Source organism: Tachyglossus aculeatus, chromosome 11 (assembly GCF_015852505.1).
Source record: "Tachyglossus aculeatus isolate mTacAcu1 chromosome 11, mTacAcu1.pri, whole genome shotgun sequence".
NCBI classification, from domain to species: domain Eukaryota; kingdom Metazoa; phylum Chordata; class Mammalia; order Monotremata; family Tachyglossidae; genus Tachyglossus; species Tachyglossus aculeatus.
The window spans coordinates 44766818-44784928 of record NC_052076.1 but is presented as its reverse complement, the minus strand read 5'-3'; the positions used below and the strand labels follow the sequence as shown (position 1 = coordinate 44784928).

Genomic DNA, 18111 nt, shown 5'->3' with positions numbered 1-18111 from the left:
CGGCTGAAACAGTATTCAAGTCTAGGAGTAAATAAGTGAAGTAGATATAACTGTGACCAGGGAGATTGGGATTAGTAATTTGGCACAGTGCTCTGCACCCAGTAAGCACTTCATCGAATGCCATTAATTGAAATGTCTCCCGAAGGAGATGATTTTAGGATAATTTTGAAGGTGAACATCGAGGGACATGGTTGGACAGATGTGGGGAAGGAGTTCCTTGCAGAGGGAGGGCATTTGTAATGGGTTAGAAATCAGTCAATCGTATTCATTGAGTGCTTACTGTGTGCAGAGTACTGTACTAAGTGCTTGGGAAAGTACAGTATATTAGAGTTGGTAGATGTGTTCCTCACCCACAAAAGGCTTACAGTCTAGAGGGGAAGACTGGCATTAATATACTATATTAGTCTACTGTCCATAGACAGATTTGTAAAAACACAAATAAAGATCCAGGTACATTGCCATTTGTCAGGAACATGGACAAGTAGAATAATATTAACCCCAAATTATAGACATGTGCCTCCTGAGTTTTTTATGTTTTAATGGATTATTTTTATTTTCTTGCCATGGTTTTTGCCAAATTGACAATGATTTGAAACCGATCCAAGGATACTGCTGTTAATAATAAGCCAGAAGATTGTGCTTTGGACTTCATTTCTAGTCTTCTCAACAAAATTAACTTAGTTGAGGGCAATATTGTGCTACCTGAACACTTTCTATCTCTTAGATCTCCTACCATAGAGTAGTTATTATTTAGAGGACACTAGGAAATAAATATTACAGGCATTATCTGAGGTACAGCCATAATACGGTCTTTGGAAATAGGGACATTTCAAGAACAGCCATATTGTGGGATATGTTTTCCCACAGACTTTTGCCATTATTATTAGAGAAGCAGCGTGGCCCAGTGGAAAGAGCATGGGCTTTGGAGTCAGAGGTCATTGGGTTCAAATCCCGGTTCTGCCAGTTGTCAGCTGTGTGACTTTGGGCAAGTCACTTAGCTTCTCTGGGCTCATCTGTAAAATGAGGATTAAGACTGTGAGCCCCCCGTGGGACAACCTGATTACCTTGTAACCTCCCCAGCGCTTAGAACAGTGCTTTGCACATAGTAAGCGCTTAATAAATGCCATTATTATTATAATTAATAATTGGGATATTTTGCAGAATTTGTGGAGAATGCAATAGTCCATAATATTAAATAAAATATTACTTATTCTCTATCAAAGTAACTCAAAGCATAACATCACAACATTAAATAGGGGTTTTGAAATAATTATTTGTCTTTGCAGGTCCCTGCAGAAGAAGAAACTTATTCTGCTAATGGTGGTAGTGTTTTTTCAAATTGTAGTGAAAAACGTGCCCAACTTTGGTTAAATGACAGCCTTCTATTCTTCATAAAGCACCTTGTAGCAGGCTGTCTTTCTGAACATCTCTGGATGCCTTTGTACTTCACTGTATATCATAGTTTTCTTCTTCAGTCATTTTTTAAAGTTGATTGAAGATCCAAAAATTTTGCAGGTGGTGGAGCTAAGATTCTAGCCTCAGCGGCAGCCTTGACAGTCTCCTCTGCAGCAGCTTGGGACCAGGGTTTTCTTCTGTTCATCTGAGTGTAGCCCAGAATAAGGGTGAGGTAGTTGACAGATTTAGTCAGTCTCTTCGCCTTCACTGCAATTCTGTGCTCTTTTCAGATGAGGCAGAGAAGTTGGCTGAGGAGGCTGGGTGGGAGAGCAGCTGAAAGAAGGTTTCAGCTGAAAGCAGTACAGAATCAGAGCAGGAGAGATGGGGTTGCCTAAAATGACTTAAGGTCTCTTGTCCCTTCTGTCTTCTTTCCAAGGGACTGATCGAAGCGGAAAAGCTGGGCTTCAAATCTTTTCCGGGAACGACTGAGGTTGAAAAGGCAGGGAGGGGATTCTTGATGGTGATGGTATTAGGGCTTATAGTGTGCCAAGAATTGTGCTAAATGCAAGGGTAGTTATAAAATAGATTGAACACAGTTCTGATCCTACATGGAACTCTAAAAGGGAGGGAGAACAGGTATTTTATCCTCATTTTACAGATGAGGAAACTGGACTAGAGAGGCTAAGCAACTTGTTTGAGATCCCACAGAAGACGAGCGATGTAGCTGGGACTAGAACACAGGTCTTCTGACTCCCTTGCGCATGGTTTTTGTTTGTTTTGGGGGTTTTTTGGGAGGGGGGTGGAGGGTGGTATTTGTTCAGCACTTGCACAGTTCTAAGTGCTGGGATAGATACATGGTAATCAGGCTGGACACAGTCTGTGTTTCACATGGGACTCGTAGTCTTAATCCCCATTTTTCAAGTGAGGTAACTGAGGCACAGAAAAGTAAAATGACTTGCCCAAGGTCACACAGCAGACAAGTAGCAGAGCTGGGATTAGAACCCAGGTCCTTCTGACTCCCGGGCCCATGCTTTTCCCATTTGGCTATGTTGCCTGCAGTGATTGGACATAATGTTGGGCAGGAATTCCAGACCATGGACCACCTTAAAAATTACTGCCTCTGTGGATTTTACATATGGTGGTGGTTTGCAACTGGAGGCACACCTGTACTCCTTTATAGGTCTAGATGTCAAATTTTGGTGTTGCTTTGCCTGTTTTTCACCTCGTAATTTCACTCTGTGAGGATAGGCACTTATTTAAACGTTATAGATTTTTGGCAATTTTCACGTGGCACTCAGGGAGTGATGTTATTGCACTTCTCTGCCTTCTGTGAGTCAATGTCCATCCTTCAAGTATCATTGATCAAGAACATCTCAATCCTAGGCAGGCATAGAGGTCCAGGTAGCGTCTTCCCTTCTGGTGCTCTGTAGTTTCGCTGACTGCCCTTTACACTCACAACCTTGCAGGAAAGGAAAGTATATAAAGCCCCAAATTACAGACTTGCGTGGGTGTGGGTTGGTGCTCTGGTCAAATGGATTTTGAGGCATGGACTAAGTAAGATTGTGCCAAAGCTATATTTGGCTGGGTTCAGGCTGGGTCTAGGTAACACCAAAGCTTCTCTCCCTCCCAACGCCCCCCTGTCCATGAGTCTGTAGTATTTATTGTGTCCCTCCTGTGGGCAGAGCACTGTACTAAGCACTTCAGAGAGTACAGTTCAGTAGAGTAGGTAGACATCTCTGCCCACAAGGAATTCGTAGACTAGAGGGGGAAGCAGACATTAAATTACAGGTGGTTGTGAACATAAGTGCTGTGGGGCTGAGCGTGGGGTGAATGGGAAATAGTGAATAGGGAAGCAGTGTGGCTTTAGTGGAAAGAGCACGGGCTTGAGTGTCATAGGATGTGAGTTTTAATCCCAGCTCTGCCACTTACCTGCTGTGTGACCGTAACAAGCCACTTAACTTCTCTGTGCCTGTTACCTCATCTATAAAATGGAGGTCAAGGCTGTGAGCCCCACGTGGTACAAACTGCTAACCTACCTCATCGCTTAGCACCGTGCATGGCACATAGTAAGCGCTCAACAAATACTGTAATTATTATCAAAGTGCTTAAGGGGTGAAGACCCACGTGCATAGTCGGTCAATCGTATTTACTGAGCACTTACTGTGTTCAAAGCACTGTGCTAAGCCCTTGGGAGAGTACAGTCCCTGCCCACAGATGAGCCTACAGTCTTAGAGGTGCACAGGTGCTACAAGAAGGGAGGGCAAAAAGGGGAAGCCAAGGCTTAGGGAAAACCTCTTGGAGGAAATGTGGTCTAGGACTCTTGGACTGGTCTGGGAGGATGAGGAGGAGACGGGATTGAGCAGTAATAAGCTTGTGAAGTGTATGTATTCTGCTCATAATTGGTGGGCCTCACTGTGAGACCCACTCATGTCCAGGGAGATGTGTTTACTCTGGCCCTAATTCTGCTTAAACCAGGTAGGGCGTAGCAACAGTTAGGTCGGGTCAGGGATTTTCAGTTCTTACAAGGCTCTTTCATGTATTAATAACCTTGCTATAAGAGTGGGCCCTGGAGAGTCCTCAAAACTACAAACAGTAAAAAGCGAAATCTAATTCAGAGTGTAATTTTGAATTGCTCTCTTCCATATGGCCAGATATGTAACTAGAACCACATGTTGCTGCTCCCAAAAACAGTTCCTGGAGCAGTTGTTGATATATAGGAGAGTGAATCTCTGTGATGTACTGTGGCTGACATTTTCAGAATTTCATGGCACCTAAATCTGGCTGTCATTCTGTCGTATTTCAGAATGGGAGATTAATTTATGGAAGACATATGCTCACCCAGCATTATAACCACTTCAGTGGGCAGTATGTTTTGAATAATAACGAAAAAGGGCAAACAGTGAACAGTAAAATTTTGTATAGCTCTTAGCACTACGTTCTTGTAAAGCATCATGCTACAAAAAATAGAGTAATTGTGTTAGTAGGAAGTTCTCAAGGTCTCAGAATTTAATTCTGTTCTTAAATGGACAATATTATTTGTGTCAATTGCAGGGATCCTCTTTTTTCTGCCTTTGTATCAGTCAGTGATGTTGCACTTACTCTGTGCAGAGCATTGTACTAAGCACTTGGGAGAGTACATTAGACATGATGTCTGCTTTCAAAGAGCTTCTAATCTAGCATGTAACATTTATTAAGTACTTATTCTTCACTAAACACTGAGGTTGGTAAAAGGTTATGAATTTGGTTGCACTTTGTCCCACACTATTGCCCTCCCTCTGCCCATCCGCCAAGCTAGCTCTCGTCCTCCCTTCAAGGCCCTACTGAGAGCTCACCTCCTCCAGGAGGCCTTCCCAGACTGAGCCCCTTCCTTCCTCTCCCCCTCATCCCCCTCGCCATCCCCCCATCTTACCTCCTTCCCTTCCCCACAGCACCTGTATATATGTATATATGTTTGTACATATTTATTACTCTATTTTACTTGTACATATCTATTCTATTTATTTTATTTTGTTAATATGTTTGGTTTTGTTCTCTGTCTCCCCCTTCTAGACTGTGAGCCCACTGTTGGGTAGGGACTGTCTCTATATGTTGCCAACTTGTACTTCCCAAGCGCTTAGTACAGTGCTCTGCACACAGTAAGCGCTCAATAAATGCGATTGATTGATTGATTTTTAAATCCACACTTCACTCTGCTAATATCTACCCACTTAATTCATACCTCAGTCCTTTCTGTCTTGTCACCAACCTGTTATCCACATCCTCCCTATGTCCTAGAACTCTCCCATCATATACGACAGACCACCACTCTTCCTACATTTAAAGGCCCACTATGCCTTGAAAAGCGGCCGGGCCTAGTGGAAAGAGCATGGGCCTGGAAAGGATCTGGGTTCTAATCCTGGCTCCACCACCTGTCTTTTGTGTGACCCTGGGCCAATCACTTAAACTCTTAAACCCAATTATCTTATATCTGCCCCAGCACTTATTACAGTGTCTGGCACATAGTAAACACTCAACAAATACTACTACTACTACTCATCATTATTATTAGTTACTAAAATCACATCTCCTCCTCCATAGTAGTCCTTGACTAAGACGTAATTTCCCCTTCTCCCTCTCCTTTCTGGAGTTATTACTATTAAGTGCCGTGGAGTTGTTTCTGTTTTATAGCGACTCCATGGATATACTTTCTCCAGAACGTCCTATCCTCTGCCATAATCCACAACCTTTCTAACGGTTCTTCCGTTATCATTGTTACGGTCTCTATCCATCTAGGTGCTGGTCTGCCTCTTCCACGTTTTCCCTGGATTTTTCCTAGCATTAGTATCTTCTCCAGAGAATTAGTCCTCCTGATTGTGTCCAAAATATGCTACTCTGTCACATTATTTGGCCTTCCAAAGACCGCTTTGGTTTAATTTGCTCTAAAATCCATTTGTTTGTTTTTCAGGCTGTCCATGGTATTCGCAAAAGCCTTCTCCAACCCACATTTCAAAAGAATCGTTGTTCTTTCTATCCTGTTTTTTCACCGTCCAGCTTTCGGATCTATACATTGTCACTGGAAACATCATAGAGTTGACGATTTGTATTTTTGTGAAAGTTGTTACATCAGCACATTTCATGACTCTTTCCAGGCTTGTCATAGCAAGTCTTCCTAACGTTAATCTTTGGTGTATTTCTTGGCTACTAGTTCCTTTATTATTGATTTCGATCTCAGGAGAGAAAATACAATGTAATCTGAGGAGACATAGTCTTTGTCCCTCCCTGGGCTTATAGTTATAAGAGGGAGGGAGAACAGATTTCACCCCCCACCCCACCTTTTTACAGATAAAGAACCCAGGGCACAGTGTGTGGTTATATCACTTTCTCAAAGCTCCATATCAGGCAAGTGCTGGTCCCAGGGTTAGAACCCAGGTCTCCTGATTTCTGGTTCCATGCTCTTTCTTTTTGGTCACATTGCCTCCCAGTAAGTAGTCTTTGTGAGAATTGTCCGTTGTTTCAACAACAACATTAATGTGAAGTCAGTGTGAAATGGATTTTAAACCAGAAATAAGCCTTTCTATCCCCTGCTGTATTTGTGGGTAAGACCTCACCCATCAGTTGCATCATTTTGAAAATGGGCTTCTATATACAGTTTACTGATTCTCCGTTTCACATGTGCAGCTACTTGTAAAAGCAAGAGGAAACTTCTGAAATGTTTTTCAATCACCCACCCACCCTTTTTCTTTCCTTTTTTATTTTCATAAAAGATGGATCATTGACTAGTGCTTTAGTGACCAGCGGATATTGCTCGCATTAGTGGGGATAAGTTTTTAGTTTACTTAATATAAAGCCAAGTACTTAAATCTGTCAAATGTATTTTTAGTATCAACTTTATAGGAATTTTAAAAATTCCATGTGGTCTTAATCACCGTATGATTATTTAAAGGGTAATTTCACCCTTTATTGCATAGCTTTAATAAAGAATATATTTTGCCATTGGGAGCTTGAAATTGAAATCTAAATTTTAGTGAATTCCATGTCATTTTTCTATAAAGAGCTACCTGACTCTTACAAGCACATGCAATACATTCGGTAGAAGAGCCATTGTCTTATTAGTAGGAACATGTTATATCCCTTTAAAATTTAATTTTTATGTGTATACTGTTCGGTATTAAGTGGCGGGTGGATTTGGTTTCTTTTAGTGTCTGTGCGTTGAAGTTGTTGTATATTACTCCTTTCATTTTGTTCTAAAAAAAAAAATTGCAGTTATTCCTTCAGAGCTAGAGGGTTCACCAGTGTTGGATTTTTTAGAGACTGCCATCTGATACCTACACATTGGGTTTTATCACCAAATTGCCAGCCATTCAGGCCAAGGCATGCGGGAAGAGCAGCTGCTGCTTTGACTCTGACAAACAGGGGAGCATGTAAGCTTACCATATGGTTAAAAACTGCAGACCACAACTGCAAAGATTCAAACACATTAGAAATAGTTAAAAACTAGTTCATCATCCATAGTCTTCTGAAGTACACACTTTGCTTCACAAATCCTTTCGTACTGTTGTGTAAGAAGCATTAATAAAATACATTCAATTAAAGGGAACATTAAAAAACTGATTTTTAGAGTACCCTTACTAAACTTTTTGGAAACACTGTAACTCTTCCATTGTAACATTACAGATAACTTGCCACTTAATTGGGCTTGGGCAAACTATTCACTTACAAGTCTTTTGGGAATTGGAACTTCATTCTGGTTTATGGTGGAAATTTGATGATAAAATGTACTTTCCAGAATGGCGTTGTTGATTAGGTACCTGCAGGAAGTACCTGATTTTCTGTTGTTGAAATATATCAAAAATACTCTATTTTTGGAAATAGAAATTTGGGGGTAGGAGGAGGGGTTGAATCAGTAAACTTAGAAAGAATGGAAACACGAAATGAGTTTTCATTTTTAGCAGGAATGTACTACTTGGCCAGATCAAACCAAGTCTAAGATGATCGACTTTTAGAGTATGAACCATATTCTTGAAGAACGTATATGTCCCCTTCATTACAAAAATGGAAAAATTTGTCCAAAGTTGAAATTTTTTCCTTCACCCTAGCTTTTTCTAAGGGATTGCCTATCCAGTGCCTTCAAACTGTTGACTTGAAGATCCTTGTTTAGTCATTTATATTTTTTAAATTCTGTTTGGACTGTGGTTTGCTAAACTTTTTTCAGTTAAAAATAAAGTTTAAAAATCTTACAACTTTTTTTAAAGTAGGCTTGGTTTTTTTTAGTTCTGAACTATTATTCTATTTTAATTTCTCACTGAGCAAGCTAGCAGTTTACCATGGTAGCATAACATGATTAGGGGTTTTGGAGAGAGAGTGTTTTGGGGTTTTTTGCCAGTTTATTAAACAGATCAGATAGGAGTTACTAGGTCAGAGGGTAAATTTGCGACGTCATCTTCTGCCATAAAAGCAAGGGTCAGAAATTGAAAGGATTTTGGAGAGGAAGTAATGTGTTCCTGCAGACTCCCAAAGGGAAAGTAGAAAATTTACTTGGATTTTTGTTATATAGGGGATAAAGGTGGTATTGTTAGCTAAGGTGATAGTATTAGGATTGTGAGGGTTATTAATATTAAGCCTTTATTTTTTTGTTGAGAGTGTGATTCAATAGAGTCTCTTGTATTTTGGTTGGCTATAAAATAAATTTAAAATGTTCATCATTAGATTTCAAGACTGTGGCTTAGTGACGAGCGTGGGCTTGGGAGTCAGAGGACTAATCCCAGCTCTGCCACTTGTCTCCTGTGTGACCTTGGGCAAGCCGCTTAACTTCTCTGTGCCTCAGTTACCTCATCTGTAAAATGGGGATTAAGAGGGTGAGCCCCACTTGGGACAACCTGATTACCTTGTTTGTATCCCGGTGCTTAGAACAGTGCTTGGCACATTGTATGCGCTTGACAAATGCCATAGTTGTTATTATCAAGACGAGATATACCATCCACAATAACTTTGGGTAAAAGGTCTTTAAAAATGCAGTTGTATTGTGAAAGGTTATATTGAGTATTTTTTTCATCATAGACTTGCTTATTAGATCCAATCAATCAATCAATCATATTTATTGAGCTCTTATTATGTGCAGAACACTGTACTGAGTGTTTGGGAGAGTACAGTACAACAGAATTAGCAGAAGCGCTCCCTGCCCTCAACAAGCTTACAATCCAAAAGAGGAGACGGATGTTAATCCTTTTCACAATATCTGAAAAACTAATATGAAATTCCTTTACTCGCTGTATACTGTAATGACAGATGTCACTAAATTACTGTTTTATCTTTATTGGAGGAACTCAAAGCATTATGTGACAGTTTTAAGAAGATGAGGAGTTGTATGCCGCAGCAGCTCCAGTGTGTGGGGGCTGCGGCACATATTGCCCAAGGTATACTGTAGCAGGAGTGGTATTCACATCACTGGTTTAAGTTGCCAACCCTGCAGCAACTGAATGTAATGTCAGGGGTAGGGCTACGGATCATGGGATACAATGGCAAGTAGTGCTTTGTTGTCTAGTTCTCACCTGGGTAATTATCCTAAGGTTTAGTACAGTGGGATGTATGTTGTCGATGCTTAATATATACTACTGCTACAGTGCATTTCTGGATTTATGCATTGTGGCGGGTTCAGAATCTGGGGTATGCCTGTACTTGGGATGGCACCGTTTTCTTTGCCAACTCATTTCCGATCTTCTGAGCCCTACATTATAGACAGGTGTATTTCAAAAAAAGGCAACTCCGATTAGGAGGCTAACATCAAACAAAAATTAATAGATTCACTGATCACTTATGTGTCCAGCATGCATCAGAGTGCTTGAAGAGTAGAGTCAGAAGGCCTGATGCGGGCCCTCAAGAAGCTTACATCATAGTGGAGAAGACAGATGCAAAATGATTTACAGGTAGACAAAGAGAAAAGAAAAATGGGTGCTTTGATGAATGTGTTTGAATAACAGAGTAAGTGGATTTTATGTGGAACTACTATGGGTGAGTGAGAGCGAGTAATGTGTAGCTGGAGCAAAAGGTCCAAAGTGATAGTTGGGGTTGTGACCTAAGGAGAAGAAAAATTAATTGTGGAAAGGTTTCCTGAAAGTGATGTGATTTCAGGAGGGCTTTGAAGATGGACCATTTCAATTCTTGGTATGTAGCGAATTCAGCCGTCCTCCTGAATAATTTATTTAGTACAAATCTGTTCTGGCAATAGACTGTGCAGCCAGCCGGCTGTAGGTTACATAAACTGTCATTTTATTGAGCTAACACAAATCACAGTTCTGATCAGACTAAAGATTTTGAAAAGGTCTCTACAAACATTTAAGTCCGGGAGTTTAAAAAGTCTCTTTTCTTGCCCCCAAAACAGTTGAATAATATCCATCTGGTTTTTAGATTTTTTTTCCTGTCCAGATATGAGTCATTTCCCACTTTCTGTCCAGATGGTTGTGGTGTGTGTGGTTTTGGGGATTTTTTTGTTTTTTTATTTTTCATAGCCTCTAATATTGTGAAGCCTTGGAACACTTAGGCAGACATGTGGTATTCTGTGGCCAGCTAAAATGCTGACAGCATCATTCTGCGTTCATTGACTTCGTACAGAGTATTGTTTAAGAACACTAAAGGATGTGGATGTGAGTGATTGCTTGGAGTAAGGGTTTTTAATTCTGGTGTGGAGAAACATGAACGTTCCCTATTGTTTGCAGACTAAATGAATCTCAGGAAGGGGGAAAGGAACATTGAGTGGTTTTGTTGAATGGAGGTAGGAGGTGTTCAATCTTTAAATATAGAACTTTCTGTGTTGCCGAAAAGGGAAATGAGCATTCTTTAAAAACACATACAAATCTTCCTGAAGGGTACTATTTTAGGCTTAAAATGTTATTTTAAACGAGGTGGATATTAGTGCCAAAGAAAGTGCTTATGTAGCTCAATGTAACTAACTTTGGGGGGGCCCAGTGTAGGGAGCAGCAGTGCAGATGGAGAATAACTCTCAGGTGAGTATTCTCACCGTGAACATTAATGTAAATAAGGAAGTCGGGTAAAGGGTGACCTTAAGCCTTGAGTATTTTAATAATTCAGTGTATGGTGTGTCCAAAGCTAAGTCCATTTGAGAGTATCCGTTTTAGTCACTTGGTAAATAAGTGACTTATACCCTTCTTTTTCTTGCATTTTCTCTTATTTCCAGACCATACTCTTGAGCTGTCTTGCTGACACCTTAAACTTAACATGTCCAGAACTGAATTTCTCATCTTCCATTGTAACCTAGTCCTCCCTCTGTCTTACATATGTTGACACTATCAGCCTCCCTGCCTCAGAAGCCCACATCTGTGGCATCATCACATCCAGTTAATGGCAAAATTCATATTCCATAAAACTTCCCAGAGTCACCACTTCTTTATGGAAACAACTACCACCCTGATCCAAGCTCTTGCCATATCAGTGTTAGACTGTATCAACTTCCTCACTTATCTCCATGCCAACACAGTCCAGTTCATACTTCATCCTGCTGCACTGTAAATCTTCTGGCGTTTTCTCTCAGCACATATCTTTCCATGCTTTAAAACCCTGTGTTGGCTACCCATCTTCTTCCATGTTAAGCAGAAGCTCTTTATCATTGGCATCAAGGGTCTACACCAGCTCCCTGCACCTGCTGTGTCCTAGCTGCCGCTCCCTTTGCTCCTCCGAAGCGTGCCTTCTAACTGTATCTTACTCGGGATTCTTCCACGTCCATCACCTCACTCACACTGTTCCCTAGCCTGGAACTCCCTCCTCCTCTTTCAAATCCACTAGGCCATACTCCTCCCATCTTCAGAGCCCTTCTAAAAATCCCACCTCTTCCAAAAAGCCTTCCCAGATTAATTCACTGTATCTCAGTTGTCAGCTCAGCAGTTGCCCTTAGCTCGTATATATTTTATTCCTATTCTTAGCTCTCCTCTACATATGTTTATTTCTATCTTTATATTTTATTTATAGATTTAGTGGCACATTCAGCTATTTGTTCAGCTGTTCTGCGTCGAAATGGTTATACTGCTTCATGCTTTATCTTCTTCCTATTTTCACCATCCGTAAATAATTTGTCTGGCTCCCACATTAAATTGTAAGCTCCTTGAGAGCCAGGAGCATAATGCCTTACTACTATTGTTCTCCTAGGTAGTTAGTACTGTGCTAAGTATTCAGCAGGCATTCGTTAAATGCCACTGATTGAGGAAAGCTGACAGTATTGACCAACAGACTGAATGTGAGAAGGAAGAAGCTGTGAGCTTGTTGTGGGCAGAGAGTGTATCTGTTGTATTGTGCTCTCTCAAGCGCTTAGTACAGTGCTTTGTACACAGTAAACATTCTAAATACAACTGAATGAAGAGGTAGCAAGGAGTCAAAGAACACCAAATTTACACACTTCTGGATTAGGGCGGTATTGGTAGTATTGTTGATTATGATGGGAAAGTTAGGATGGGGCATTTAGAAAAGAAAATGAATTCAGTTTTTACCATGTTGGCTTTAAGGTGCCCATGGTTCATATGGAGATGTCCCATAGGCAATAATAGTAATTGTGGTATTTAAATGCTTACTGTGTGTCAAGTGCTGTATTGAGCCAGACACAGTCCCTGTCCCACATGGGGCTCACAGGCAAGATTGTAAAGCTGGTGAAATAGATTTGACTTTCCCTCTTTCATTACTTTCCACAAATTCAGTAGTGTGGTCAGTGCTAGGGAAATGAGGAGCATGGTCTGATAAGCCCCACTAGAACCTCCTGACGAAGTCCAGTAGAGTAATTCTCAAACCACTTGAATCTGCAACCCCCCTAAAAACCTCCCGTGATGCCTCCATTCCTGCAAAAAGAAAGACATGTTAAAAGTGGATCGTTTTTAAGGCAGTGAAAATGTTGCATTGCTTTTTGGAGCTTTGAAACTCTAGTTTCTGTTCCACATCAAAGCAGATCTTGAAGATTCAAGGCCTGTGGCTACAAATTTGATTCTTATTTCCTCCCCGTTCTATTTCTCCACCCCTTCTATTATCTGTCAGGCTGAAGTGGGTGGGGCAGGCGAGGGAATGAGGCAGTAAGATTGGGAAGCTTGTGGAGGATCCTGAGTAAGAGTAGGATTTGAATGTCTTCCCTTAACATCTTAATCTTTTAACCATTTTTTTTCCACTTTTTATGTGAATTCTTCTCCTGTCCTGGCACTGTTTAAAAACCTTCAGGATCCTGTGCCCAGCGGAAAGAGTCCTGACCTGGGTTTTGGAAGAGGTGGGATTTTTAGAAGGGCTCTGAAGATGGGAGGAGTATGGCCTATTGGATTTGAAAGAGGAGGAGGGAGTTCCAGGCTAGGGAACAGTGTGAGCGAGGGGATGGAGGTGGAAGAATCCCGAGTAAGATACAGTTAGAAGGCACGTTTTGGAGGAGCAAAGGGAGAGGCAGCTAGGACACAGCAGGTGCAGAGAGCTGGTGTAGACCCTTGAAGCCAATGATAAGAGTCTGGGGATCTGGGTTCTAATTCTGGCTCTGCCTCTTACCTCCTGTGTGATGTTGAGCAAATTACTTAACTTCTCTGTGGCTCATTAAAATGAGGATTCAATACCTGTTCTCCCTCCTACTTACATACATATTTTTATATTGTAAATTGTTTGCCACACAGCAAACCCTGATATATCCCAGAAGATCTAGTCAACTCAGTGATAGTAAAAATTAGAGAAAGCACTGATTGGGGAACTGTACCAGCACTGAGCCATCACTTATTGATGATCCTTAAGCATATTTGCATAATTCCCATAGATCTGTCAAAATTACGTTCTAATCTAAAATAGGTATTCACACTTAATATTATATTCCGTAATAACTTGTCATTGTCCCCCTTCCCAACCACACTTTCTTCTAATTCAAGTTCTAGTGCTTGATGCTAAGGAGCACTGTTTCACTCTTCCTTCCCCCACCTCCCTAAAACAGCACTCACCTGGAACTGCTGCTTGAGAGCCTCCCTATGCTTAGCAAATTGAAAAATCCCTGAACTGTGGAGGTTTTTGAGCTCTGTTTTGTAAATGACTTAAATTGAAATTGCTAGCAGTCCTTCTATTAGCACCCTATATTGTTTCATGTAATTTGGTGTACTTCAATGCTTCATTCTTTCTTCTTTCTCACTTTTTGTTTTTAACAGTGAGTGTTGAAAAGATTGAATTGAAGGGATTATCGCACAAGAAGAATGAAAGAATTGTTGAATGTTCCTTTGAGGTAAGGTTTAAAGTTCCCGTTTTGTTGAGAGAGAAATTATGGGCCCTATGCTACTTTCTTTTTTAGTTAGGTTACAGCTACTTATTTTTTTAATATTCTTTGCCAGCCATTTTCTGACTAAAATGTTTTGCCTTTTTGTGTGATATTCTGCAAAAGCATAAAGTCAATTTATGGATTTGTGAATTCTCCTTATTCTTGATGGTTGGATTGCTTTTTCCCCCCTACAAATCCACTTTTTGTTCAGAAATAGTTATGACTATCTTACTACAGTTTTGCTCTTCTTTGAACACACATGATATTTAAATCAGGGCCGTAAATTTATACAGTATTGCTTTGAAAGCGTACATGAAATTTTGATACATCTTAGCTCTGCAAATACAGTGTAACATCATAAACTGGTGTTCAAAACTCTAGAATTCTCAAACCTGATGCTTTCAAAAAATACTGTATTACAGTACAGAGTTGCGATGTAGCTTTACAACCTAACATGGAAAAATTGTCTTTACTCAGTGAGCTGGGCTTCTTCCAAGAGTAATATTCAGAGATCCCATCTTCTAGCTGCCTTTTCCATTTGATTTCTAATCTTCCCCACCTGGTATCTCTGCCTGCCATTTTAGCACTTCTACACCACCTAAATAGTTAAAGTACTCTCAGTCCCCAGTAGCACTTAGCTACATATCTTTATAATCTATCTGTAATTTATTTATTGTCTCCCCTACTAGATTGTAAACTCCTTAAGAGTGGGGATCATGCAAACTTATTTTATTGTACTCTTCAAAGAGCTTAGTACAGCACTCTACAAATAATAAGCATTTGAAGTCTGTTGATTGATCATATTGACAGACCTGCATTTTTCCCATCCCCTTTATTTAAAAGAAGGGGCATGCATCTTTGCATCTAATTTTAGGATTGGAGAAGGAAGTGTAGGGGGAGCTGCAGAAGATGGGAAAAGGCTGACTATATACCCTTAATTTTTCCCCGAGCTTTCTTGAAGAAACACCATCTGTTGGTTGCTTTACAGCTCTGTAACCATAATGCATTATTTTAAAGCCTATCTATACACTGTAAGCTTCTTGTGGACAGGGAATGTCCCCATCATCTCTACTATATTGTACTTTCCCAAGTGCCTAGGACAGTCAATCAGTCAATCATATTTGTTGAGTGCTGCTGTGTGCAGAGCATTGTACTAAGCACTTGAGATAGTACAATATAAAAGACACATTCCCTGTCCGCAACAGTCTTACAGTCTAGCCGGGGAGGGAGACGTTAATATAAATAAATTATGGATATGAACATAAGTGCCTTGGGGCTGAGGTGGGGGTGAATAAAGGGAGCAAATCAAGGTGATTCAGAAGGGAGTGTTAGGAAAGGAAGTGAGGACTTAATCGGGAAGGCCTCTTGGAGAAGATGTGCTTTAAGCAAGATTTTGAAGGTGAGAAGAATGTTGTCCAATGTGAAGAGGGAAGATGATCCTTTTCCAGAGACAGGACATGGGCCAGATAGATGAGATCGACGTACAACGAGTAGATTGGCATTAGAGGGGCAAAGTGTGCAAGTTGGGTTGTAGGAGAAGAGTAGCAAGGTGAGGTAGGAGGGGGCAAGGTGATTGAGGGGTTTAAAGCCAAGCCAGGAGTTTCTATTTGACATGAAGGTGGTTGGGCAACCACTGGAGGTTCTTGAGGAAAAAAATGGTATTTATTAAGCACTAACTATGTGCCAAGCACTGTTCTAAGCACTGGGGTAGGTACAAGGTAATCAGGTTGTCCCACGTGGAGGTCACAGTCATAATCCCCATTTTATAGATGAGGTAACTGAGGCACAGAGAATTGAAGTGATTTACCCAGAGTCACACAGGTGACAAGTGGTGGAGCTGGGATTAGAACCCACGACCTCTGACTCCCAAGTCTATACTGTTTCCACTAAGCCACGATTTTTATAGAAAAATGATCCAGGCAGCAGAGTGAAGTTTGGAGTTGTCTTCTTTCAAGTACTTAATACGGTGCTTTGCACATAGGAAGCGCTTAGTAAATACGATTGATTGACCGGAGTGGGGAGAGACAGGAGGAAGGGACATCAGCAAGGAGACTGAGGCAGTTAAGGCAGGAGAAGGAAAGTGCTTGGATTAAAGTGGTAGCAGTTTGGATGGAGAGGAAAGGGTGGATTTTAGCGACGTCGTGAAGGTTGAACCAACAGGATTTAGTGATGGATTGAATATGTGGTTAAATATGTCCAAGACTGAGCTCCTTATTTTCCCTCCCAAACCCTGTCCTCTCCCTGACTTTCCTTTCACTGTAGATGGCACTACCATCCTTCCCGTCTCAAAAGCCCGCAACCTTGGTGTCATCCTTGACTCTCCTCTCTCATTCACCCCACACATCCAGTCCATCACCAAAACCTGCTGGTCTCGCCTCCACAACATCGCCAAAATCCGCCCTTTCCTCTCCATCCAAACCGCTACCTTGCTGGTTCAGTCTCTCATCCTATCCCGACTGGATTACTGCATCAGCCTCCTTTCTGATCTCCCATCCTCCTATTCCCCGCTTCAGTCTGTACTTCATTCTGCTGCCCGGATCATCTCTGTACAGAAACGTTCTGGGCATGTCACTCCCCTCCTCAGAAATCTCCAGTGGTTGCCTGTCAACCTTTGAATCAAGCAAAAACTCCTCACTCTCAGCTTCAAAGCTCTCCATCACTTCACTCCCTCCTAGCTCACCCCCACATCTCTCCTTCTAAAGCCCAGCCCGCACCCTCCACTCCCGTGCCGCTCACTTCCTCACTGTGCCTTGTTCTCACCTGTTCCGCCATCGACCCCCGGCCCACGTCCTTCCTCTGGCCTGGAATGCCCTCCCTCCACACATCCGCCAACTAGCTCTTTTCCTCCCTTCAAAACCTTACTGAGAGCTCACCTCCTCCAGTAGGCCTTCCCAGACTGAACCCCCCTTTTTTCCTCTCCTCCCCCTCCTCCCCTCCCCATTCCCTCCTCCTCCCTATGCCCTACCACCTTCCCTTCCCCACAGCACTTGTATATATTTGTACATATTTATTACTCTATTTGTGCATTTACTATATTTTATTAATGATGTGGATATAGCTATAACTCTATTTATTCCGATGGTATTTACACCTATCTACTCGTTTTGTTGTCTGTCCCCCCCCCCACCCCTTCTATACTGTGAGCTCGTTGTTGGATAGGGACCATCTCTAAATGTTGCCGATTTGTACTTCCCAAGCGCTTAGTACAGTACTCTGCACACAGTAAGCGCTCAATAAATACGATTGAAAGAGTGAATGAATGAAAGAGAGGAGTTGATAATGCCAAGGTTATGGGTTTGCGAGACAGGAAGGATGGTGGTGCTGTCTACAGTGATGGGAAAGTTTGGGGAGATAAAGAGTTCTAGTTCGGACAGTTTAGGCAGGACATCCAAGTAAAGATGTCTTGAAGGCAGGAGGAAATGTGATACTATAGAGATTAGAGAATCATCTGTGTAGAGATGGTAGTTGAAGCCACAGGAGCAAATGAGTTCTTCATGGGAGTGGGTTTAGTTGGAGAATAGAAGGGGACCCAGAATGTGTCTGCCAACTCTGTTGTATTATACTCTCCCAAGCGCTCAGTACAGTGCTCTGCCTATAGTAAGCACTCCATAAATGCCATTGGTGATTGTGTGCACACATGCGACCAGTCATGACTTTCCCAATTTCTCTCTCAGCTTTACTGTACTGAACCATAATTCGTTTCATGTTTTTACAACTTTACTGTATTTACTTCAGTCAAATAACACAGTGTTATTAAAGGTGAACTCCATGACAGTAATGCAGGATTTATATCAAGTCTGTCGTGGTGTTATTTTCAAATCATCTACCCTCTAACTCAGTAATTAATTCTCTTTGAATCAGTGATTGCTGTAATCTGATTTTTCCTTTAAAAGGGATTCTTGAGAAACATTATCATAGTGTGCCTTCAATTTAGATTTCTTATTAGATACAATATAATCAGGTTGGATTCAGTC

General features: G+C 41.3%; 1 protein-coding gene across 2 annotated transcripts in view; it reads left to right on the top strand.

Moving 5' to 3' along the window:
- Positions 1-18111, top strand: part of ZCCHC14 (zinc finger CCHC-type containing 14) — a 76197-nt gene that overhangs the window by 31090 nt on the left and 26996 nt on the right. For both annotated transcript variants that reach the window (XM_038753834.1, XM_038753833.1), the window contains exon 3: positions 14031-14104. In XM_038753834.1, the coding sequence (XP_038609762.1) occupies positions 14031-14104 (74 nt within the window). The remainder of the gene's footprint in view (positions 1-14030; positions 14105-18111) is intronic.